Here is a 27,083-nt window from a genome sequence, read left to right as displayed (position 1 = left end):
AAGAAGAGATACTAAAGAGATACAAAGAGATACAAAGGAGAGACTGAGATGAGACACTGAGGAGAGCCTGAGAGACAGTGAGGCAGAGAAACTAAGAGACACAAACACACACTGACAAGGACAAAAAAAAAGAAAGACAGAGACACAAAAAGACAGGTCATATATACAAGAAAGTAAAAGGATAATCATATATTTGGTGTTGGGTAATGAGACTTTGTGAAGACTTGCAGGGAAAGAAAAAGAGCTAACCAACAGAGGAGATAGAAGACTAATCAGACTAATGAAGCATCATCTCAGAAAAGGTGGACAGGAAGGGTTCAAGAAACACCATGAAACACCATGAAAAGAAGATTCATAGCGATGTTTAAAACAGAAGGGAAGAATGCTACAGAAACACAATGAATAGCATTAATCAAGAGAAACAGTAAAGAGGTCGGTCATATCCTGCAATTCAATGGAACATCATCAAGAAGCACACAAAAAATTTCAATAAATATTTGCTAAAGAAATAATGAAGAGTATTAATTAATCAATCATTGTCAACCTGTCAAGTCTTAGCCAAGTTCTGCTGAACTATTAGCATTCTAAATACAAAGATGGCATGCTTATCACATTTGCAGCTAGATTTAGATTTCAACTGTCTGCCTGACCAGCTACAACTTTGACTCTTAGGCATCTCAGTTCAGCTCAGTTCAGTTCAGTCACTTAGTTGTGTCCAACTCTTTGCGACCCCATGAACTGCAGCACGCCAGGCCTCCCTGTCCATCACCAACTCCCGGAGTCGACCCAAACCCACGTCCATTGAGTAGGTGATGCCATCCAACCATCTCATCCTCTGTCGCCCCCTTCTCCTTCTGCCCTCAATCTTTTCCAGCATCAGGGTCTTTTCAAATGAGTCAGCTCTTCACATCAGGTGGCCAAAGTATTGGAGTTTCAGCTTCAATATCAGTCCTTCTAATGAACACCCAGGACTGATCTCCTTTAGGATGGACTGGTTGGATTTCCTTGCAGTTCAAGGGATTCTCAAGAGTCTTCTCCAACACCACAGTTCAAAAGCATCAATTCTTTGGTGCTCAGCTTTCTTTATAGTCCAACTCTCACATCCATACATGACCACTGGAAAAACCATAGCCTTGACTAGACGGACCTTTGTTGACAAACTAATGTCTCTGCTTTTTAATATGCTGTCTAGGTTGGTCATAACTTTCCTTCCAAGGAGTAAGCGTCTTTTAATTTCATGGCTGCAGTCACCATCTGCAGTGATTTTGGAGCCCAGAAAAATAAAATCAGCTACTATTTCCACCGTTTCCCCATCTATCTCCCATGAAGTGATGGGACCGGATGCCATGATCTTCGTTTTCTGAATGTTGAGCTTTAAGCCAACTTTTTCACTCTCCTCTTTCACTTTCATCAAGAGATTCTTCAGTTCTTCTTCACTTTCTGCCATAAGGGTGGTGTCATCTGCACATCTGAGGTTATTGATATTTCTCCTGGCAATCTTGATTCCAGCTTGTGCTTCCTCCAGCCCAGCATTTCTCATGATGTACTCTGCATAGAAGTTAAATAAGCAGGGTGACAATATACAGCCTTGATGTACTCCTTTTCCTATTTGGAACCACTCTGTTGTTCCGTGTCCAGTTCTAACTCTTGCTTTCTGACCTGCATACAGGTTTCTCAACAGGCAGGTCAGGTGGTCTGGTATTTCCATCTCTTTCAGAATTTTCCACAGTGTATTGTGATCCACACAGTCAAAGCCTTTGGCTCCCACTACTTAGCTATTCAACCATTTTGGCTGAATTCACCAAACACTTCCTTCTCCCTCATTCCTCCCACAACCAACATGGTGGTGTTTTTCAGTATATTTTAAAAACTGACATATAAGTGAGAACAGAATCACATTCCATTCAGATGTATGGCATAATGATGATGCGGCGGTTGTATGCATTATGAAAAGACCTCTACAATAAGTCTAGCTAATATCTCCAGAGACGACATACAGATAGCCAACAAGTACATGAGAAGAGGCTCAACATCACTCATTATCAGAGAAATGCAAATCAAAACCACAATGAGGGACCATCTCACGCCAGTCAGAATGGCTGCTATCAAAAAGTCTACAAACAATACATGCTGGAGAGGGTGTAGAGAAAAGTGAACCCTCTTACACTGTTGTTGAGAATGCAAACTAGCACAGCCACTATGGAGAACATGTGGAGATTCCTTAAAAAAATGGAAAAAGAAGTGCCATACGACCCAGCAATCCCACTGCTGGGCATACACACCAAGGAAACCAGAACTGAAAGAGACATATGTACCCCAGTGTTCATCACAGCACTGTTTACAACAGCTAGGACATGGAAGAAATCTAGATGTCCATCAGAAGACAAATGGATAACAAAGTTGTGGTACATACACACATGGCTAAGCAGTCAGTTCTAATGAGGTGGATGAAATGGGAGCCTATTATATAGAGTGAAGTAAATCAGAAAGAAAAACACCAGTATATTAACGCATATATATTTTTAAATTTAAAAAGATGGTAATGACCACCCTATATGCAACGCAGCAAAAGAGACACAGGTGTAAAGAACAGACTTTCGGACTCTGTGGGAGAAGGCGAGGGTGGGAAGATTCGAGAGAACAGCACTGAAACAGGTACATTACCATATGTGAAACAGACTGCCAGTCCAAGTCTGATGCATGAAACAGGGCACTCACAGCCTGTGCACTGACACAACCCAGAGGGATGGGGTGGGGAGGGAGGTGGGAGGGGGCTTCAGGATGGGGGGACACATGTACCCCCGCGGCTGATTCATGTCAATGTATGGCAAAAACCACCACAATACTGTAAAGTAATTAGCCTCCAATTAAAATTAATTAAAAAATATAAGTCTAGTTAACATCCATCATTATGCATAGTTATGAAAATTTTTCCAGTTATGTGACCTTTTACATTTTAGCAACTCTCAAATATACACTATAGTGTCATTACCTACAGTGATCACAATGTACATGTCATGTATAGCCCCATGACTTATTTTTTTTAATAACTGGAAATCTGTACATTTTGATGCCCCTTCACTCATTTTCCCCACTCCCCACACCCTGTCTCTTGCAACAACCTATTTGTTCTCTGTATCTGTTTTTTTTTTTTACATTCTACCTATAAGTGAGATCATACAGAATTGCCTTTCTGCGTCTGACTCCTTTCACTTAGCATAATGGCCTCAAGGTCTATCCAAGTTAACAAAAAGAGCAAGGCTTCCTTTTTTTTTTGGCTGAATTACATTCATTCATCTATTAGTGGGTGCTTAAGCTTCACCCATGTTGGCTATTATAAATAATGCTGCAATAAACATGAGAGTGCAATGCACGTATCTTTTCAGGTTAGTGTTCTTATTTTCTTCTGATAAATACAGAAGCAGAACTGCTGAACCACGTGGCAGTTCTATTTTCAATTTTCTAAGGGATCTCCTCATTGTTTTCAATTGTGGCTACACCAATTTCCACGCCCACAAATAGTGTACAGGGGTTCCCTTTTCTCCACACCCTCGTCAACATTTGTCATTTCTTGTCTTTTTGGTAATAGTCATCTGACAAGATGATACATCACTGTGGTTTTCATTTGTATTTCCCTGATTATTAGATGCTGAGCACCTTTTCATGTATCTGCTGGTCAACACTATGCCTTCTTCGGAAACTGTCCATTCAGATCTTCAGCTCACTTTTTAATTACATTGTTTGTTTTCTGCTACTGAGTTACATGAATTCTTCATATATATTTGATATTAACCCCTTATCTGATATGATTTATAAATATTTTCTCCCATTTGGTACGTTGCCTTTTCATTTTGTTGATGGTTTCTGCTGTGTGGAAGCATTTAAGTTTGATGTAGTCTCATTTGTTAATTTTTACTTTTGTCATCTTCGTTATCAGTCTCATATACAAAAAAAAAAAATCACACCAAAGACAATGTCAAGGAGTTTACTGCTTGTTTTATTCTAGGGGTTTTATGGTTTTAGGTCTTATATTTAACTCTTTAACCCATTTTGAGTTAGCTTTTGTGTACAGTATTAGAGAGCAATCTAGTTTCATTTTTTTGCATGTGGCTGTCCAGTTTTCCAGCATCATTTATTGAAGAGACCATCCTATCCCACTGTATAGGTCTTGGCTCCTTTGCTGTAAGTTAATTGACCACATATGTGTGAATCTATTTCTCGACTCTCTATCAAAGTGAGTTTTTGGAACATGAACCAGATCCCTACAATGGTTTCCCTCTGCATAGGATATAATCTAAACTTCTAACTCAAAGACCTATAAGGCCCTATTCTACCTCGCTCCAATTTCATCTCTCAACAAAGTTACATACTACTTTACTATCATTCCAGCCAGACTGGTCTTGTTTTACATCCTTCAATTCACTGAGCTCCTAAAGTCACTCTATAAAATGCATTTGCTGATTCTGCTAAAAGGAATACTCATCTCCTATACCATGCCTTTAATTTCTTCAGATCCCACGTTGAATGTCACTTCCTCACTGAGACCTTCCTTAATACTCCTACACCCAAACTGATAAGAAATAGGTTCCTTCCTGTGGAATTTCATAAGAATTCTGTATGTTTCTTTCACAGTTGTTGTTATTGTTGTCGTTTAGTCTCTCAGTTGTGTCCAATCCTTGGTGAACCCATGGCCAAGGACCCCACACAGCACGCCAGGCCTCCCTATTCTTCACCATCTCCCACAGTTTGTCCAAGTTCATGTCCATTGCATCAGTGATGCCATACAACCATCTCATTCTCTGCTGCTCTCTTCTCCTTTTGCCTTCAATCATTCCCAGCATCAGGGACTTTTCCAGTGAGTCGGCTGTTCTCATCAGATGACCCAAATATTGGCGCTTCAGCATCAGTCCTTCCAATGAGTATAGAGGGTTGATTTCCCTTTGGAATTATTTATTTGTTCAATCTTTACCTCTGTAAGAATGTCTAATTGCAGGCAACAAGAGAGGTAGAGACATAGATCTCCAAGTGCCTAATGCTTTGTAGATACTTACTTATATGCACAACTAAATAATACTTTAAGAAAATGTTGCCATTTTATTTGTCAGACTGAAAAAAAAAAATCAGGTAACAGCTAAGAAATCTAAACAAAGCACAATCTCCAGAAAACTAAATGTGTTACTGATCAGAGGAACATCATAAAACCTGACAATCAAAATAACTCAAAAATTACCAAGTACTTATTATATGCCACTTAAATAGACCATGAAGATGTTACTATAAATAAGACAATAGACCACATGCAATAAATCAGATTTTTATAAGAACACAAAACCTCAAGTACAAACTCCCAAGTAGCTGTATGCCTATTAAAAAATAACTCTTTGTCTATTATAAGTCAATTCTATTGGTAGAAAAATCTTTCCCAAAGTATTCTGCTTTGAGTTGTTTGTTTACTGAAACGTTAGTGAAAATTGTCAATTTAGGGGAGGAGAGAAAAGACAGTTCCAGGCTTCCACTTCCAGATTACAGATCCAGGAGATGGAGAGTCCTTATGCCTGAAATGGTAACAGAAGTAGCAGTAGCAAAATGACAGCCATCACTTGCATTTACTTGGATGACTAAGTGAATGGCCATGTACTCCTGCTAAACTAGTCATAAAATATTTCAAAATATGATAGTCAAAGTCAACCGAATAAACATTCTTGCTACTGCTGTATAGAACGGGAAAATATGATGGACTAGGGCCTAAGATTTAACTTGCTTTGTACCTTCAAACAAATAATGTCACCTCTCTGGTCACACTTTCCACAGCTATATAAGATGGGAGATTTATACAGGTCCTCTTTAAGAATCCCTGTAGCTCTGGTCATACCTCACAATACAAGTATATAAGTCAATGTCAAACTAAAATTTTCTCTGGTACTAGACCAATCAATGCAAATAAGGCAAATATTTTTTCCTTTAAAAATTCTCAAAATCAGTGCTCTAAATTTTAATAACATGCTTAAAGATGTTTTATACTGACAGATAAAAGTACCATAATTGAAATCTGACTCACTCTTTCTTGAATTAGAATATTTGGCATTAAACGTGAACCAAACCAATAACAATGCTCACCGATACTGATATGTCCTCATTTTTTCTCTTAACACTGGAGTCAAACAAGACATTTCTCCCTCGTCTTTCACAGTCTTGATATACAATCAGTCGAATCTGGCTTGGATCAAATTCTGGCAAAGGCCAACTTTAAAGAAAAATAAAGATTCATTAGAATTACTTTAATAAATGTTCCACATAAACACCTGGAAATAAAAACCTATATAATGAAACCCTAAGTTGTAGTACTGCTGCTCAAGGTAATACAGAGGATCTTTATATAAAATACTACCATTTAGTTTAGGGCTGAAAATTTACACAACTATGGCACTTTAGGTTAAAAAGAAAGAACAGTTGTGGCAAGTATCATTCAGTGTATATAAAATATAGTTATCCCACATGAATCTAAATATAGCTAATAAAAATATGTAAAAACATTTACTATAATGAAAATATATACTTATTTCATGGCATGGACTCAGATGGCATGAGATTAATAATCCTTATTTGTAAATACTTTTGTTACTTTTTTTAAATATGGAAATGAAAAAAACAGATCCAGTTTTCAGTTTAAATAACAAAAGCTAATTACTTATAAAACAAAAACATGTAAAAAGGTGGTGAACATCCAAATGGGATAGAAATTCCTCATATATATTTGATACGAGTGAAAACAGCATAATCTTTTTGAAGAATAGGTTTTAAAATATATACACTAATTAGACAACATCTAGTAAAAATGAAGTTGACCCAACAATTCTATTCCAGAAAAGTATGCCATTATACAAGAATGTTCAGAGCAGCACTGTTCATAATAGTTGAAAACTGCAAACTATTCATATACTTACCAACAGAATGGGTAAATATTCATACTATGAAACGCTACACATCAAACATAATGAATGAATCTCACTTGCAGGCAAAAACACCGATAGACCATGAGCAAAAGAAATTAAAACAATTACACACATACACACAGTAGTGTATTTTGTCATTTATAGAAAGATTCAAATCAAGTAAAGCTTTGTCAAGTAATGCACATTTAGTTTTTTAAACTATCAGGAAAACAAAAGAAATGATGGCTTCAAAAGCTTGGAGAGTGGTTATAGCTCAGAGTTAGGTGAGGGTGGTGAGATTTCACCAGGAAGGGACATACCATGAGGACTGGGGCACTGATGATGTTCTATTTTTGACCGGATAATGTTTACACAGATACGGTACCAAAAAGAAAAATGCCACTGCATTTGTCCTGTGTACTTTTATACAGGCATTGCATTTCACAACTTAAAAAACTAATGGAATGAGTGAGATGAGAGGAAAAGAGAGGAAGCAATGAACTGTATGACAGAGATACTAATCTCGTAAACTGCATGCACCACAACTTACGGGACAGCTGCTGAGAAAGAAGAGAACTGTCCTTCCAGGAGCCGCCTGTTGTTGGTTAGGCCAAGTGCTCAATTCCTCACAGTGACGGCTTTTGATTACATTCCTTCATTTCCTTACGAGAATCTTAACCCTAATCCTAGTACTTCCCTGGTGGCTCAGTGGTAAACAATTCGCCTGCCAATGCAGGTTCAATCCCTGAGTTAGGAAGATCCCCGAGAAAAGGAAATGGCAACCCACTCCAGTATTCCTGCCTGAGAAATTCCCCATGGACCGAGGAGCCTGTCCATGGGCTTACAGTCCATGGGGTCGCAAAAAAGTCGGACACAACCTAGCAACTGAACAACAACAGCAACTCTAACCCTGTCAATGAATGTTAAAAAAAAAAATCCATAACCGGCAACATAAAACATCTTCACCCCAATCTTGACAGAAAATATAATTTTAGTTTTCTTCTATTTAATCCTTAGCAAATGTCTATGAATTGATGAAAAACTTATCCCAGACAATCAAACTAAACCAGGGATTCATCCTTAGATCACAATGATTTGCATCCCGCTGAACAGCTTTTATTGAACTATGCTTTGATGTTATGCAAAGGAAACCATAAAAGGACAGACTGATAGAGAAAATCAGGAGGTTAGTCTCAAGGAAACTAAGACAGAGGAGCACTTAAGAGAGGAAGAAGAAATATCATGGCTGTTACTAAAAAGTACCCACTAGTTTTAGAAACAAGTCACTGGTGACCATGATAAAGACACTTCTAAGTACAGGGGTCAGACTGCAGAGATTTGAGGACCGAATGAGGGTAGAGAAAATAGAGATTTTAAGACAAATGTCAAAGAAAATGAAAAAGAAAAGGAATCATGAACTAGAAGACAGCTATTTTGTTATTAAAAAGGACACGTGAACATGTTTACATATTGATGACAAGTGTGAAGTGGATGGGAGAGGCAGACTGACAAAGTAAGGTGTCTACGGAAGTGGATGAGGATAGAATATAGAGTACAGATGAAAAGAACTACCTCCGAAGAAAGGATAATCACAGCGCTAGGACAAGAAGAAAAGATGGACACAGATAAAGGAAGATTCATAGATATGAGGGTAAGAATGGGGGAGTTCACATCTAGAAGCCCTGTATACTTTCTAAAGCAGGTGAAGGAAAATAAAGGACAGGTTGTAAAATGTGGGGACAGTAGACAGCAAAAGAGAGCAGTCTTTGTAGCAAAAGAAAATGTGCTGACTGGGAAACATAAGATTTCTTGGCAATTATGGAAGTCTACCTGAGACTGAAGGCTACGAAAATATACCAGTCACAAACTACACAGTTGGGTCATTTTCTCCAGCAATCATTCACATTCATGTGCTTGGATATGGATCAGACTGAGATAATCTGCAATCAGGGGACATGGGTTCAATCCCTGGTCAGGGAAATAAGATCCCACTTGCTGTGGAGCAACTAAGCCCTTGCACCACAACCACTGAGCTGGTGTGCTCCTGTCCTCCACAGCTAGAGAGCCGGCACGCTGGAACTACACATTTTAAATGGATGCATTTTGCAGTAGGTAAAACTTACTTCAATAATAATAAAAACAAGTTAGAACGCTTTGCTCCTTTTCTTATTTAAGTATTTGTATTCTTCCAGTGAGTACATGGATTAAACTATCATATTCCACAACCTAAAAAAATAAAACAGAAACTTCCTTTGGAAAGTTTAAAGGTATGCCTATCAACTGATGAATGAACAAACAAAATGTTATACCTATACAATGGAATATTACTTGGCTATAAAAAGCTGCAATATGGCTGACCCTAAACATTAAGCCAAATGAAAGAAACCAGACACAAAAGGCCATACACCATAAAATTCCATTTATTCCCTCTGACTTGTCCAGAATAGTCAAATCCACTGTGGCAGAAAGTAAATTAGTGGTTTCCCAGGAAGGATGCCAGGGGAGAAGGGAGATGACTGCAATGTATAAGGAGTTCTTTTTTTTAACTGAGGTATAGTTGATTTACAATATTTTACAAGTTTCAAGTGTACAACATACTGATTCACACTTTGTAAAGGTTATTCTCCATTTATAGTTTAAGATTCCTTGTGCTGTACAATATTCCCTTGTAGCTCACTTACTTTATATGCAGTAGTCTGTACCTCTTAACTCCCTGCTCTTCATCTTGCCCCTCTCCTTTCCCCACTGGTAACCACTAGATTGTTCTCTGTATCTGTGAGTTTGTCTCTTTTTGTTATATTCAGTGGTATATTTTATTTTTTACATTCCATATATAAATTATATCATATAATATTTGTCTTTCTCTCTCTGACTTCATAAGCATGTGGAGTGATGAAATGTTCTGGAATTTGATAGCCAATGATAGCTGGATAACTGCTTGACTATACTAAAAAACCCACAGGATTGTACATGGTTAAAAGGTAAATTTTACAGTGCATGAAATTTATCTCAATAATAATAAAAAGAGTAAGAATGCTTTCTCCTGAACTTACCTAAGCATTTGTAACTTAAAATGTTCTCCACTGACTCAAAATAAGACTACACAAAAGCTTAAATTCTAAAGCTTCTAGAAACATAGAGTATCTATACAATCAAGGGGTACAAAGAATTCTTATGCAAGTGACAAAAATTATGCATAAAAAATTTAATAAATTGGAGGGAGTTCATTAAAATTTAAAACCAGCACATTAAAAGGCAAAGTTTTTTTTAGAAAGGCTAGTCATGAACTGGAAGAAAATATTTGCTATATAAACGACAAAGAACTTGTAAATAGCCTATACAAAGAACTCCCATAAAGCAGTTAAGATGAACCATTTGTCCAATTTTAAAATGGGTGAAAGGCTTGGGCATTTCAGATAAGGAGTATATGAATGATGAAGGAACAAAGCACGTGGAAAGGATGCTAACAAGATTAACTATCAGATAAATGCATATGAAAACACTTCCACAAAAGACCAGTAACATTTGTCGTTGGTAAAAATATGAGGCATGTGGAATCTTTCACACTGCTGGCATGAGTATAAAAGGGTATAACCATTTTAGAAAAAATTCTGGCGCTATAACCAAGCAATTCTTTTCAAAGATATTTACCCAGTAGAAATGAGAACATACGTTCAAAGAAAAAGTTTTTGTAGCTTTATTCCTAATGGCAAAAAAACTGGGACCACCACAATGACCATCGATGTGAAAATGGATAAACAAGCTGTGGTACATTCTTACACTGAAATACTGCGCAGAAATAACAAGGAATGAACTACTTACTAGTCATAACATAGATGAACTCTGAAACAACGCTGGGTGAAAAAAATTTAAGACACAGAAGCATACATATTGGTAATCCCATTTATACGTAGTTATAGACCAGGTTAAAAAAAAAAAGATTTCTATGGTGACAGAAATCAGAGCAGTGCTTGGCCAGCGGCAGGATGGAAGGGAATGGGCTAGAAAGGTTTTTGGACTGACTGATATGTTCTATGTATTTACTGGGGTTGTAGCTAAACAGATGCATTTTTCAAAATTAATCAAATTATACACTTAAAATGTGTGCTTTTTACATAAACTGTACCTCAATCTTTAAAAAGGAGGATTATGGGGGAAAACCACGATACATATAGTGTATATGCTGAAGTTAAAGCTCCAATACTTTGGTCACCTGATTTAAACAGCTGACTCACTGGAAAAGACCCTGATGTTGGGAAAGACTGAAGGCAGAGGGAGAAGAGGGTGACAGAGGATAAGATGGTTGGATGACATCACCAATTCAGGCACATTTGCCCCATTTCTGGAATAATGACCTCAACCCCTGCACGCACGCACGCACGCGCGCGCGCACACACACACACACACATAATGACCTCAACCCCTGCACGCACGCACGCACGCACGCGCGCACACACACACACGCTTCCCTGGTGGCTCAGACAGTAAAGAATCTGTCTACAATACAGGAGACTCAGGTTCGATCCCCGGTCAGGAAGATCCCCTGAAAAAGGGATTGGCCACCTACACTCCAGTATTCTTGCCTGGAGAATTCCATGGACAGAGGAGCCTGGCGGGCTATATAGTCCATGGAGTTGCAGAGTCAGACATGACTGAGTGACTTGACACTTTCACTTTTCATAGTGTATTTATATTATTTACATTTTAGACATCTCAATAAAACAGAGATTAAATATTTACCATCCTCAGAAGCACAATGCCAGGCCCTGGGAATATTTATGTGCATTCATTCACTGACTTAAAAGCATTCATTAAGTATGAAAAGAAAAACATGACTGTGAAAGATTCACAGTCTAATAGGAAGGCAAATAATTTTATCACTGTAACACAGTCTGTAACTGAGGCAAGATTATAATGTAGACAAGAGGTCTGCATAGGAAGGTCAGGTACAGACTCACTAAAGAACAACAGTAAACGATACACAATGGATAATAAATCATAGGTAACAGTTATTATCTACTGTATACCAGTTACTATCCTAAGGGCATTGCACATGTTAATTCATTTACTCTTCACAGCATCAATTCATCTTCACAACTTCATTCCTATTTTACAGGCAAGAAAACTAAGGCATAGAGAGATTAAATAGCCTGCCCCAAATAACAGAGCTAAATATACACAGTAATTGGCAAAGTTCAGTTTAGATTCCAGGCACTAGGCCTCTGGAATCCATGATCATAACCATTATTCTCTACTATCGATGAAGTACTTAAAGTCTGTATGAGCTCCAAGTTGAGAAGAAGGGATTCTCTTCCCTGCAAGAAGAAAACATCATAGGTTATAATTCTTAGTGACCCTCGCTCTGGAGTGTGCAGTGAAGTAACAAAAGCTGGAAAGGCAGACTGGCGCTAGATCAAAACTCAGAACTATTTCACACAAACACGTAAGGACTTCATTCAGACAATGAGTAAACAGTGTGTTAAAATGACAGTAAGATCATCTGTGCCTTTTAGAAAATCACATTTACAAAAACTTAGAGAACTGACTAGAGAGGAAGGTGTGAAGGTAAGAATAATGTTCTAACCTGAACCAAATATAGCACTGAAGACAGCAAGGGAGGGAGCCAGATGTTATTTAGGAGACCAAGAAAGGACTTGGAGACTGGATATGGGGAAGAGGGGAAAGGAAAAAAGGATGCCTGATTCTCAGGTTTCAGATTTGATGAATAGAGTAGTAGAGAAAGAATACAGGAGGGAAAGCAAGTTTGGAATAAGGGTGTTTACAGATTTAGTTCAGTGGGCCTATGAGATGCTACAGAAGAAACACCTCTGATATTTTGATGAAAAAAAAATGCTCTGGAATTCAGGTGAAAGGCTTAGACTAGAGTTCTAGATAGAGGAGTTATTGATACATAGTTGGTAGTGAAATTATTCAGGGAGAACATATTAATGGAAAAGAGAAAAGATACACATAAACAACAAGTTCCTACATGGAACTACATTCAAAATCCTGTAATAAGTGATAATGGGAAAGAATATGAAAAAGCATGCCTGCATAAGTGTGTGTGTGTGTGTGTGTGTGTGTGTGTAAACTGAATCACTTTGCTATACACCAGAAACCAACACAACATTATAAATCAATTATACTTCAGTAAAATAAATTTTAAAAACGGAAAAGAGAAAGCAAAGAATCAATAAGCTAGAATTTTACAACACAGTAATATCTGAAGGACAGAGAGTAATCAGGGAAGATCAGTAAACACAGACCACAAAAGAGAAAAGAGAAAATCAATGGTAAAATATTATTTCAAAAGTCAAGGAAGATGAAGATGAAAAAAGGAACAGGGCATAGTGACAAAGGCTGCAGAAAAGCCAAAACATTTATAAAGACTACACGCATGCATGGGATTTTCTAATTTGGTGGTCTTTGGAACTCTTGCAAGAACCATTTCGGTGCAGAGTTGGAGTCAGGGTAGTTACACAAAAGCAACTAGAAAAAAGAAATGAGAAAGTGAGATGGTAAGTATATACTATTCAGAAAGTATATACGGAAGTATATACTATCCCTTTAAAAGGGGTAGAGAGAAAAATAATGTGACCATACAAATGACCATCTAAACTGTAAAATTTTGAAAGCAAAGGAGAGCCCTAAATGCACAAAAGACACCTGAGATGATCTTGGGCAACCAAGATCCACGGTCACCCAGATAAGTAGAAGAAGTAAGGCCACAAAAGGCTATCTCTTAAAGGAAAAAGACATATACAAATATATATTATTGTTTGCATTTATGTATGTATGTATGTATCTACCTAAAGAAAAAAGATACATACTTAAATGTATTTCCAAACTGAATGGAAGAAATCAGCGAAAAGAGTCTAACTGGACAGCTATGTGTAAATCAATGAAATTAGAGCATTCCCTCATACCATATGGGGCTTCCCTGGTGGTTCAGACAGTAAAGAATCCACCTGCAATGCAGGTTCAATTCCTAGTGATCAGGAAGATCCCCTGGAGAAGGGAATGGCTACCCACTCCAGTATTCTTGCCTGGAGAATCGCACAAACAAAGGACCCTGGAGGGCTACAGTCCACGGAGTCATTAAGAGTCAGACATGACTGAGGGACTAAGCACATGTGTGTCATCGCTCAGTCGTGTCCTACTCTTTGCGACCCCATGGATTGCAACCTACCAGGCTCCTCCGTCCATGGGATTTTCCAGGCAAGAGTACTGGAGTGGGTTGCCACTTCCTTCTCCAGGGGATCTTCCTGACCCAGGGATCGAACCCGGGTCTCCTGCATGTACTCCATACAATATACACACATAAACTCAAAATGGTTTAAAACCTAAATATAAGACATAACACCATAAAACTAGAACAGAACAAAAGCTAAACATTCTTTGACACAAACTGTAGCAAAATTTTCTTAGATCAGTCTTCCAAATCAAAAGAAATCAAAGTGAAAATAAACAAATGGAGCCTAGTGAAAGTCACTCAGTCATGTCCGACTCTTTGCAACCCCATGGACCATACAAGTCCACGGAATTCTACAGGCCAGAATAATGGAGTAGGTAGCCGTTCCCTTCTTCAGGGGATCTTCCCAACCCAGGGATCGAACCCAGATCTCCCACATCGCAGGCGGATTCTTTACCAGCTGAACCACCGGGGAAGCCCCAAATGGAGCCTAATCAAACTTAAAAGCTTTTGTACAGCGAAGGAGACAATCAACAAGACAAAAAGACAACCTACATACTGAGAGAAAAATACTTGCAAATGATGCAACTGACAAGGAATTATTATCCAAATTACACAAGCTCAATCATCTCAATATCTAGAATAACCAAAACCCAAACAACTCAATCAACAAATGGACAGAAAACCTAAACAGACATTTCTTCAAGGAAGACATACATTGCCTCATCAGTGTGGATGAACCTAGAAATTGTAACACCAAGGGAAGCAAGTGAGATACAGAAAGACAAATATCATATCACCCACATGCAGAATCTAATTTTTTTTAATGATACAACTGAACCTATTTACAAAATAGAAGCAAATTTACATATATTGAAAACGAACTTATGGTTACCAAAGGGGAAATGTGGTGTGGAGAAATGAAATCAGAAGCCTGGAATTAACATACACACACTACTAAACAGATAAGCAACAAGGACCTACTGTATATCACAGGGAACTCTACTCAATATTCTATGATAATCTGATAAGAAAAGAATCTGAAAAAGAATATATATACATGTATGTGAATCACTTTGCTGTACACCTAAAAATATTAATTATACGACATTGAAAATCAACTATTTTCCAATAAAATTAAAAATAAAAATAAATAAATTTACAGGGAAAAAATATTTTTAAAAAACATACAGATGAAAAGATGTTCAACTTCACTATTAGAAAAATGTAAATCAAACAACAAAGAGGTATCATCTCACACCGGTCAGAATGGCCGTCTACAAAACATAAATGCTGGAGAGGGTGTGGAGAAAAGGACCCCTTCTACACTATGTATGATGGGAATATCTACTGGTGCAGCCACTCTGGAAAATATGTAGAGGTTTCTTAAAAAACTAAAAATGGAGCTACCATACAATCCTAGAATCCACTCTCCTGGGCATATATCTGAAAAAAAAAAAAAAACCCTCTAATTCAAAAAGATTATTCACCCCAATATTCACAACACCACTATTTACAAAAGCTAAGACATGGAAAGACAAAGACTTAAGAATGATCTTTTATTAACTGGAAACTAAATTCTGATATCTAATTCACCATATTTTCCACTTTATCATGCTGCCTTTTATCAAAATTTAACTGAAAATATGATTAAGCCTCATCATTAAGAGTGGTAAGCACACTATCACCATTCACAAAAATTGTCTATACACAATAGCAAAGCTATCCTCAGTAAACACATCTGACCTATGTGGTTTTTAACTTTCTGACATTCATCCTACATACCTGAGAACTTAAACTGCAGTGAAACACTGCAAAAAGTTTAAAATGAGATGAAACAATTGAGAGAGCCTGTATCCACGTTGTTCATCTGGGTGACATATATTGAAAAAAGTATTTTTAAGTATTTTTAATCCTACTTTCATAGCAGGATTTATTTAAAACATAGAAACAATGTACTAAATTCACTACTAATTCAAATTAAGTCAAGTCATAAATGATTAAATGGAGACACACAGTTAAGATGTTTACAAAAGCATCAAAAATACTACCTGATAAATTCAGGTCTATATCTGTAAAATTTAAGAACATCAACTATAAAATAATTGAATTATGATCAATAAGTTAATACAATGTCCAGTTTTTAATTTAAATTTTACTTATATACATGAGATACACAAAAGCACACTGCTCTTCAAATAGCTGTATTTAGTTTTCCTATGTAATGAGTATGAGAAGGGCAGTAAATGACAAAGAGAATAAGACATACATACACCAGGGACTGATATGTAGTGTCTATAAATTAGACTTTAAAATAATGATTACCACCTGTTCTAAACATTCTCAAGTCCTTCTAATTAATCACCATAATTCTAATCAACTATTCATAAAATGTCTATCTAAAAACTCAGCATTAAAATTGTTACATCACTAAATTTACACCTGATTTGGGCTGATTTTGATGTTAACAACATTTGAAAATAGAATCTTAAGCTGTATGTTAGTAGCATCTCTGTTTCTCTTAGGCAATTCTGTTTTTCAAAATCCCTAAAAACTCCAGTTATGTACAACTGCCAACCCAGGTTAATAATAGCAATGAACCACATTCATCTGAAACCACAAGACTGTCCCGTGACATACCAAGAAGTCTGAATTAAGTCAAAAGCCCCTCCATGCTGCAATGCTAAAAGGCTTAATCCTAACAACAGGACCATGGGGGCCTGGGAACTTTTAAGAAACATACTGCCAATGACAATATCTATTTCTGAAAAGGTTCATCTACCCAGTTCTGTCATTTCACAAGTGACATCCTGTTCTCTAGTTCCATCGAAGACTTTGCTATTTTTACAAAAGCAAACCATGACTACTTTTCAATTCCTCATCTCTTCTACTAAAAATATGCGATTAAAGAAAATCAACCTAAGTATTCAATAAACCAAGTGCTGTCCTGGCAGCTGGTACAGACTAGAAATGCCAACATGTTTTAAGGGTTCTTTAACTCAACAAAGGCAGGTCCCAGGCAGAGGACTCAGTCGACCCATAGCTAGAACCCAGCTCTTCAACCATTCCCATTTATGAAGAACTCAGGATCATTTAGTGAACAAGAAAACAGAATAGCTCCTCTCTCAACTTCCATGTCCCAACCCTGTCATTTCAAACAAGTGTACACACACACACACACACACACACACACACACACACAGCTGAAAGCCACAAGGTTGTGTTCCACCCAGATCACAATCAACCTAAAAGCAGGCCCTAATGATCACAGAAAGGTTAATATGAAAACTGGTTCACGAATCTGAACCCTATGTTAAATTTAGACAGACAAGTCTGACACAAATTACTACCTCTGAATTTATAATCTTCAATACAACTACCAAGTTATATTATTTGGCTGGTTCATGAAATAAACATATTTCAACTTGCTTTAAAAACAATGTCTTTCACTGAGTTTTTGCACTTTTATATCAGCAAGATCTTCCAGGAAAAAAAAAAAAACACAGAGGGTACATCTGGGGTATTATGCTGATGTGATAAATACAATAAGCAACAGAAATGCCTTAATGTAGTGGGCTATTATCCCAAATCCTAGCAGACAATATATTAAAACCAAACTCATTCCCCACACCCAACATGAAACAAACAGAATGAGCTCTGAATCAGCCAAACTTGAATTTAAATCCCAACTCAGCCACATACTGACTGTGATCTTAGAAAAGTGTCTTAATTTCTATAGTCCTCAGATTCCCCATCTATTAATATAACAGAGGACCAGCTCTGTGATTAGTATAGGGAGACTGTTTTATCTCAACACTTAAAACACTGTGTCACACATATCAAAATTTCAATAAACACTTGAATTACTGACATTGTTACTAGAAGTATCTCTTCCATGTACAATGCCTTCTTGTCCTAGTTACAAAAACTGTAACTTCCTTTATTTTAATTGCAATAGTTTATAATTCTAATAATCCTGGCACTTGTTAGGATATATAAATATCTGGCATAATGGTTTTAGAGTTTCACCACAATTCATCAGATAGAAACTTCTAAAATCCATCTTTCATATGTGGGGGGCAGAGGATATATGGGAAATCTCTATCTTCTGCTAAATTTTGCTAGGACATAAAATTGCTCTAAAAATTTAAGTTTATATTTTTCAGTTGTATTCATATTTTTCAATTATTTTCCATTATAGATTATAAGATACTGAATAAAGCTCCCTATGCTATATAGTAAATCCTTGTTGCTTATCCATTTTATAGCAGCGTACATCTGTTAATTCCATACTCCTAGTTTATCCTCCACCGTTTTCCCTTTGGTAACCATAAGTTTGTTTTCTACGTTTGTGAGTCTGTTTCCATTTTGTAAATAGATTCATTTGCATTGCTTTTTAGATTCCACATAGATATCATACAGTATTTGTCTTTTTCTCTGACTTACTTCATTTAAAACTTGTTGCTGCTGCTGCTGCTGCTAAGTCGCTTCAGTCGTGTCCATCTCTGTGCGACCCCATAGACAGCAGCCCACCAGGCTTCCCGTCCTGGGATTCTCCAGGCAAGAACACTGGAGTGGGTATTTAAAACTTAGGTCTAATTTTAAAAACCCATCCTTGATTGTTGAAGTTAGAAGCCTACATAAAGACATAAAAGTTCACTGAATAATTTTACAGACCTAACCAATCTAACATTTCAGGGTTCATTCTTGACAGACTTGTGATACGAATTTGGATTTAACATAATCAGGGTATAAGCATGTTTGCTGAGGCACTAAATGTATTAAAAGGAAAAAGCAAAAAAACTAAAATGCCCATCAAAAAGAGACTGATAAATATGCTGCAGTATATTCATTCAAGTGGAACACTGGTAACTGTTTAAAAGCATAAGAGCTATATATAAAGATCTCTAAGATAATTTATTACATGAAGAAAACAAGGTTCAAAAGGGCATGTATAGCATCAGACTTTCCTCGAAGGAATACAAAGTAACTTGATAACTTTCATAATCTTATGGCAGAACATGATCTGCTTTTCCACTGCAAAGTTTCAGATCAGAAATGAACTACCCAGAAAAAAAGTCTGATCCCCACCAATTCAAAAACCACCAAAGTACCATAACACTAAGAAACAGCAGAAGAAAAAGGACATGTTCCAAAACAGGAAAGCCAACAGTTTCTTTAATGTCAACCTACAAAATCTGTTCACCTAGATACTCAAACAAAAATCCAGAAGTCATCAAGTTCTGTTTATCCTATCTCCTAAATGTCTTGAGTCAGACCACTATCACTCGAGACTTCCCTGGTGGTCCAGGGGCTGAGAATCCATGCTCTCAATGCAGGGGAGCCCAGGTTCAGTCCCTGGTCAGGAAACTGGATCCCACATGCTGCAACTAAGAGTTCACATGCTGCCAACAAGAGTCAAGATCCTATGTGTCACAACCAAGACAGTGCAACCAAATAAATAAATATATTTTTAAAAAATTTTCAAAAGATCACCACCATTACCACACTGCCACCATCCTAGTCTGAGCTACCATAATATCTCACTGCTTAAATTAGTCTCCCAGTCTTTCCTGCTTCCCTCCAGTTTATTCTCCAGTGTACCTAAAGTGGGAAAACCTCAACATGCCACTCACCTACTTAAAAATTCTTGGTTAATAACCTCATTGCTCTCAGGATAAAGATCTAACTTTTTAATAGATTTGGCTCTTGCCTAGTCTCTCCTCCCACCTCCTGTCATATCCACTTAAACAAGTTCTTTAAATGATTCTTTCACTTCAGCCTTTTACACTGTGCTTTTTCTTTGGTCTAGCACACTTTTTCTTGTCCTCCCCCTATTAGCCCGATTCATTCTTCAGGTTTCAGTTAATGCCTCTTCTCATGAGAAGTATTCCTTATCATTCCATCCTCCACCCTACATCTGGAATAGGTTCCCTTCCCATTTGCCTCCACAGCATCCCTCTCTCTACCTCAATAGAGCTCTAAACTGACATTCTGTACATCCCTCATTCTGGCACTTAGCAGACTACTCTCATAATTTCCTGCTTATTATCTCCATTTCTACTGGACCACAGGCTCTATGAGAATGGGACCATACTTCTCTTGAGCACAGCTGTATTCTAGTGTCTGGTACCATGGCTGACATTTAGTAGCCTGTCAATAGGTGAGTGGTAAAGAATTTGCCTGCCATTGCAGGAGACACAGGTTTGATCCCCAGGTTGGGAAGATTCCCGGAGGAGGAAATGGCAACCCCCTCCAGTACTCTTGCCTGGAAAATCTCATGCAGAGAGGAACCTGGTGGGCTATAGTCCACGGGATCGCAAAAAGGTGGATGGGACTGAGAGACTGAGCATGCACACACACAATAGGTCAAAACTAAAAACTAAACTCTGACAAATTTCTTTAATCTTGAGATCAGTGTAATGTTAACAAAACATGAAACAGGATTTTATTATTATGTTTTAATGTGAATGAAATATCTCAGTACTTATTTGCTTATACTTACTCTGAAGTACACAGTCATTTCAGGGGGTAATGCATTCAGTGTTCTCTCCCAACTCAATCCTCAAAAAGGAGAATAATTTTTCTAAACATAATATAAACTGACTATACAAACCTATGAGAAGCTAACCGAATGTTTAACTTTATTTTTTGATGTGGATCATTTTTAAAGTCTTTAAAAGTTGTGAGGGGAATCAAATAAGATAATATACATGAAAGCAATCTATAAATTACTACTTCTGGTTTTGCCTTCGTGGGGACACAGCATTCATTCTATAAGAAACCTAGAAAATCAGCGTGAATAAAGCCAGTGAAGAACATCCAGAGAGGACTTAACATGGCAAGTTTAAGACTGAGATCCTGAGAAAGGCCTGCTTGTAAAACTGGCCTTTATCTGGCATCTGGGAACTTGACTAGTAAATAGTTTTCTACAATGATGTGAAACTTTCTTTAAGTGATATGTGGCTTACTATAACTAAACAACTGTACAAAATGGTTTATGCTCATGATCTGCTTTTCTTCTGAGAGTCTGGATTTGGTACATGCTGTCAGAGGTTCCATGACCAGTATCTAATAAAAACCTTGGGTACTATCTGATCAGTCCCCAATAATAGGACATCACTGCTGAAGAGTTTAAATGCTTCTTGGGTGACTCCACTGGGAGAGGGTACTTCGAAGTCTGCCCTGGTTTTCTCTGGCCCTTGCTCCAGGTGCCTTCTCCTTTGCTGATTTGTATGAGCTTTATATCCTTTCACTGTAATAAACTTTAGCTCTGAGTTTGACTATATGCTGAGTACTGTGAGTTCTTCTAGTTAATCAATGAACCTGGGGTGGTCTTCAGGGCCCCTAGAACAATAAAGAAAATGTATTCACAGGGTAAATACGTCTGTCTGTCTGGAATGAGAATACAGCTGGCAACACAAAAACAGGAGTCTTCTTTTGCCCAGTGTCATTAAAAAGCAAAAGCAAAAAGTGGGGAATGGAAATTGATGCAGCCCCTATGCAAAACAGTACTGCAGTTCTTCAAAAAACTGAAAAAAAAAAAATCACTACCATATATGATTCAGCAATCTCACTCCTAGGCATATATCCAAAGAAAATGAAAACACTAATTCAGGATCTTCCCAGATCAGGGGTCGAACCCATGTCTCCTGCACTGGTAGGCAGATTCTTCACCACTGTGCCATCAGGGTAGATCACTACCTAGCTAGAGACAAAAATTTCCAGCGTCCTTTCCATCTAAGTGTGGCCATATTACTAAATTCAAGTTAACAGACAAGAGGAACTGGCATGTGCAACTTCAAGGCCATCTCCCTGAATACAAACTGTTTCTTCTTCTCTCTTTGCCCCTTTGATAGCTGGGAAACAGCAACAATTAGTGCAGCCCCCTAGATTCAGAAAGGGAAATTACAGGATAAAGAGGCAGAGCTGTCCTAACAGACCTACCAGTTTGGATCACTGGGTAACTTCCTGCAACTGCACTGTCTACTGGCCAAGAACTACCTATCTCTTTTTAAAAAATTAATATACATGAAAGAGGTTATTTTATTTTACTGTATCTTGCTATTTCTATTATAAACCTTAGCTTACACCCCAATACAAAATCACATAGTCTGGGTCTGAGTCTCACTTCTTAGGCAAATTTTCCCTTTCAAGGGTCAGAATCCCTAGAAGACCACTTCTAATTCTATAGTTATGACTAGTATACACTGCCCTCTGATACTGATCAAATCAGACTTTTTATTAACAGTGCAATGAGTAGGCAGATCACTATGTTTTATTTCAGGAGTGTAAATTTACAGAGTAAGCCTCATATTTATGATCATGCACTTAAATATGAGAGTGTCTTAGGATAATATAAATTTAGAAATTTTAAAAACATAAATTCACATAAACACATTTTTTATGAGGAGTATAGCAATTAAGTGGTTTTAAAACAGAGAGACCAAGGTACAAGTCCAAGTTCAGTCATGTAGTAGCTGTATAGGGACATATTATAACTATTAATGTAAATAATAATACATACTTCATGCTGCTGTTATTTAGATAAATAAATTAAATTATTAAATTTCATAAACATAACGCATTTAGTACAATGCCTGGCATATTGTAAATACACAATAAAAAGTGGCTATTCACAGCAATCAAAGAAAGAGAAGTGAAAGGAATCCAGATTGGAAAAAAAGTACAACTCTGTTAGCAGATGACATGATTCTTTACATAGAAAATACTAAAGATGTCATCAGAAAATTACCAGCATTAATCAATGAATATAGTAAAGTTGCAGGATATAAAGTTAATACATGGGAATCCCTTGGATTTCTATACACTAACAAAGAAAAATCAGGAAGAAAAATTAAGGAAACAATCCCATTCAACACAAAAATAAGATACTTAGGAATAAACTTACCTGAAGAGACAAAACACCTGTATGCAGAAAACTATAAGACACTGATGAAAGAAACTAAAGATGACACAAACAGATGGAGAGATTATACCATGTTCTTGGATAGGAAGAACCAATACTGTGAAAATGACTATACTACCAAAGCAATCTAAAGATTCAACGCATTCCCTATCAAATGACCAATGGTATTTCTCACAGAACTAGAATAATTTCACAATTTGTATGGAAACACAAAAGACCCTGAAGAGACAAAGCAATCTTGACAAAGAAGAATGGAACTAGAGGAATCAACCTTCCTGACTTCAGACCTTACTACAAAGCTACAGTCATCAGGACAGTATGGTACTGGCACAAAAACAGAAATACAGGTTAACTGAACAAGACAGAAACCCCAGAGATTAATCCACACACCTATGGGCACCTTATGTTTGACAAAAGAGGCAAAAATGTACAATGGAGAAAAGACAGTCCCTTCAATAAGTGGTGCTGGGAAAACTAGGCAGCTACATGTAACAGAATGAAATGAGAGAACTTTTTAACACCACACACAAAAATAAACTCAAAATGAACTAAAGACCTAACTGTAAGACCAGAAACTATAAAACTCTTAGAGGAAAACACAGGCAGAACACTTTCTGACATAAATCAGAGCAAGATCCTCTATGACCCACCTCCTCCTAGAGTAACAGAAATAACACAAATAAACAAATGGGATCTAATTAAACTTAAAAGCTTTGCATATTGAAGGAAACTACTAGCAAGGTGAAAAGACAATCCTCAGAATGGGAGAAAATAACAAATGCAAATGAAACAACTGACAAAGAACTAATATCCAAAATATATAAGCAGCTCATGAACTTCAATACCAAAAAAACAACCCAATCAAAAGTGGACAGAAGTCTTAGAAGTTTCTCCAAAGAAGACATACCAGTTCAGTTCAGTCGCTCAGTCGTGTCTGACTCTTTGCGACCCCATGAATTGCAGCACGCCAGGCGTCCCTGTCCATCACCAACTCCCAGAGTTCACTCAGACTCACGTCCATCGAGTCCGTGATGCCATCCAGCCATCTCATCCTCTGTCGTCCCCTTCTCCTCCTGCCCCCAATCCCTCCCAGCATCAGCGTCTTTTCCAATAAGTCAACTCTTCACCTGAGGTGGCCAAAGCACTGGACTTTCAGCTTTAGCATCATTCCTTCCAAAGAACTCCCAGGGCTGATCTCCTTCAGAATGGACTGGTTGGATCTCCTTGCAGTCCAAGGGACTCTCAAGAGTCTTCTCCAACACCACAGTTCAAAAGCATCAATTCTTTGGCACTCAGCCTTTTTCACAGTCCAACTCTCACATCCATACTACTGGAAAAACCATAGCCTTGACTAGACGGACCTTAGTCAGAAAAGTAATGTCTCTGCTTTTGAATATGCTATCTAGGTTGGTCATAACTTTTCTTCCAAGGAGTAAGTGTCTTTTAATTTCATGGCTGCAGTCACCATCTGCAGTGATTTTGGAGCCCCAAAAAATAAAGTCTGACACTGTTTCCACATCTATTTCCCATGAAGTGATGGGACCCGATGCCGTGATCTTCATTTTCTGAATGTTGAACTTTAAGCCAACTTTTTCACTCTCCTTTCACTTTCATCAAGAGGCTTTTTAGTTCCTCTTCACTTTCTGCCATAAGGGTGGTGTCATCTGCATATCTGAGGTTATCGAGATTTCTCCCGGCAATCTTGATTCCAGCTTGTGTTTCTTCCAGCCCAGTGTTTCTCATGATGTACTCTGCATATAAGTTAAATAAGCAGGGTGACAATATACAGCCTTGACGTACTCCTTTTCCTATTTGGAACCAGTCTGTTGTTCCATGTCCAGTCTAACTGTTGCTTCCTGACCTGCATACAGATTTCTCAAGAGGCAGGTCAGGTGATCTGGTATTCCCATCTCTCTCAGAATTTTCCAGTTTATTGTGATCCACACAGTCAAAGGCTTTGGCATAGTCAATAAAGCAGAAATAGATGTTTTTCTGGAACTCTCTTGCTTTCTCGATGATCCAGAGGATGTTGGCAATTTGATCTCTGGTTCCTCTGCCTTTTCTAAAACTAGCTTGAACATCAGGGGGTTCACGGTTCACGTACTGCTGAAGCCTGGCTTGGAGAATTTTGATCATTACTTTACTAGCGTGTGAGATGAGTGCAACTGTTCGGTAGTTTGAAAATTCTTTGGCATTGCCTTTCTTAGGGATTGGAATGAAAACTGACCTTTTCCAGTCCTGTGGCCACTGCTGAGTTTTCCAAATTTGCTGGCATATTGAATGCAGCACTTTCACAGCATCATCTTTCAGGATTTGAAATAGCTCCACTGAAATGCCATCACCTCCACTAGCTTTGTTCGTAGTGATGCTTTCTAAGGCCCACTTGACTTCACATTCCAGGATGTCTGGCTCTAAATGAGTGTTCACACCATCGTGATTATCCAGGTCGTGAAGATCTTTTTTGTACAGTTCTTCTGTGTATGCTTGCCACCTCTTCTTAATATCTTCTGCTTCTGTTAGGTCCAGACCAAAGAAGACATATAGATGGCTAATAAACACTTGAAAAGATGCTCAACACTGCTCATTATTACAGAAACGCAAATCAAAACTACAATGAAGTATCATCTCACATGGGTCAGAACGGCCATCACCAAAAAATCCACAAACAATAAATGCTAGAGAGAATGGGGAGAAAAAGGAACCCTCTCACTGTTGGTGGGAAGGGAAACTGATACAGCCACTGTGGAAAACAGTATGGAGATTCCTTTAAAAACTAGGAATAAAACTACCATATAACCCAGCAACCCCACTACTGAGCATATACCCTGAAGAAACCATAACTGAAAAAGGCACACAGACCCCAACATTCACTGCAGCACTTTAACAATAGCTAGGACTTGGAAGCAAGCTACATGTCCATCAACAGATGAATGGATGAAGTTGTGGTACATATACACAGTGGAATATTACTCAACTATAAAAAGGAACGTATTTCGGTTGGTTCTAATGAGGTGGATGAACCTCTGCTCTCTGCTAAGTCACTTCAGTCGTGTCCGACTCTGTGCGACCCCATAGACGGCAGCCCACCAGACTCCCCCATCCCTGGGGTTCTCCAGGCAAGAGTACTGGAGTGGGTTGCCATTGCCTTCTCTGCGGATGAACCTCTAGCCTCACACAAAGTGAAATAAGTCAGAAAGACAAAGTATCATATATTTATGCATACATATGGAATCTATAAAGATGGTACCGATGAACCTATCTAAAAGGCAGCAATGGAGAAGACACAAAGAACAGACTTCTGGACACAGTGGGGGAAAGAGAAGGTGGGATTATTTGAAAGAGCAGCACTGAAACGTACAGATTACTATATGTAAAGTAGATAGCCAGCGGAAACCTGCTGTGTGACACACAGAACCCAAAGCCAGTGCTCTCTGATAACCTAGAGGGGTGGGATGGGGAGGGAAGTGGAAAGGAAGTTTAAGAGGAAGGGGACATGTGTATACCTATGGCTGATTCGTGCTGACGTATGGCAGTGTGTGTGTGTCGCTCAGTCATATCCGACTCTTTGCGACCCCATGGATCGTACAGTCCATGGAATTCTCCAGGCCAGAATACTGGAGTGGGTAGCCTTTCCCTTCTCCAGGGGATCTTCCCAACCCAGGGATTGAATCCAGGTCTCCCTCATGGCCATTACTTCTATAAAAGTCCATTTTGACTTTTATGTATAATAATAATAAATGTAGATAACTACAATGCTAATATTTCTGGAAGCATAAAATAGATATATGTATTTTTGTATCTTTACGCTTATTGTTGTGTCTGGTACAGAACAGGTCCCTAGTTTAGGTGTGTTCAGTGAGTAAAAATGAATTAATTAGTTAATAGCCACTTCTTTTTAATTTAGTCTTTTATTTTTATTGGAGGATAATTACTTTACAATATTGTGATGGGACGTATGGCAGAAATCATCACTATTCCTCAAAATAACCCAATGATAGAAATAAGAAGCCTAAACAAATTGATTCTGTTA

The 27,083-nt window shown here is 37.8% G+C and overlaps 1 protein-coding gene across 2 annotated transcripts in view; it reads right to left on the bottom strand.

The window, feature by feature from the left end:
- The window catches only part of FNIP1 (folliculin interacting protein 1), a 123,141-nt gene that overhangs the window by 68,969 nt on the left and 27,089 nt on the right, over positions 1 to 27,083 (bottom strand). For both annotated transcript variants that reach the window (XM_069591603.1, XM_069591604.1), the window contains exon 2: positions 6,118 to 6,244. In XM_069591603.1, coding sequence (XP_069447704.1) covers positions 6,118 to 6,244 — 127 coding nt within the window. The remainder of the gene's footprint in view (positions 1 to 6,117; positions 6,245 to 27,083) is intronic.

The sequence above is a fragment of the Ovis canadensis genome, chromosome 5 (genome assembly GCF_042477335.2).
Source record: "Ovis canadensis isolate MfBH-ARS-UI-01 breed Bighorn chromosome 5, ARS-UI_OviCan_v2, whole genome shotgun sequence".
NCBI lineage: Eukaryota > Metazoa > Chordata > Mammalia > Artiodactyla > Bovidae > Ovis > Ovis canadensis.
The sequence above is the reverse complement of the archived record's forward strand: the minus strand, read 5'-3'. Positions and strand labels throughout refer to the sequence as shown.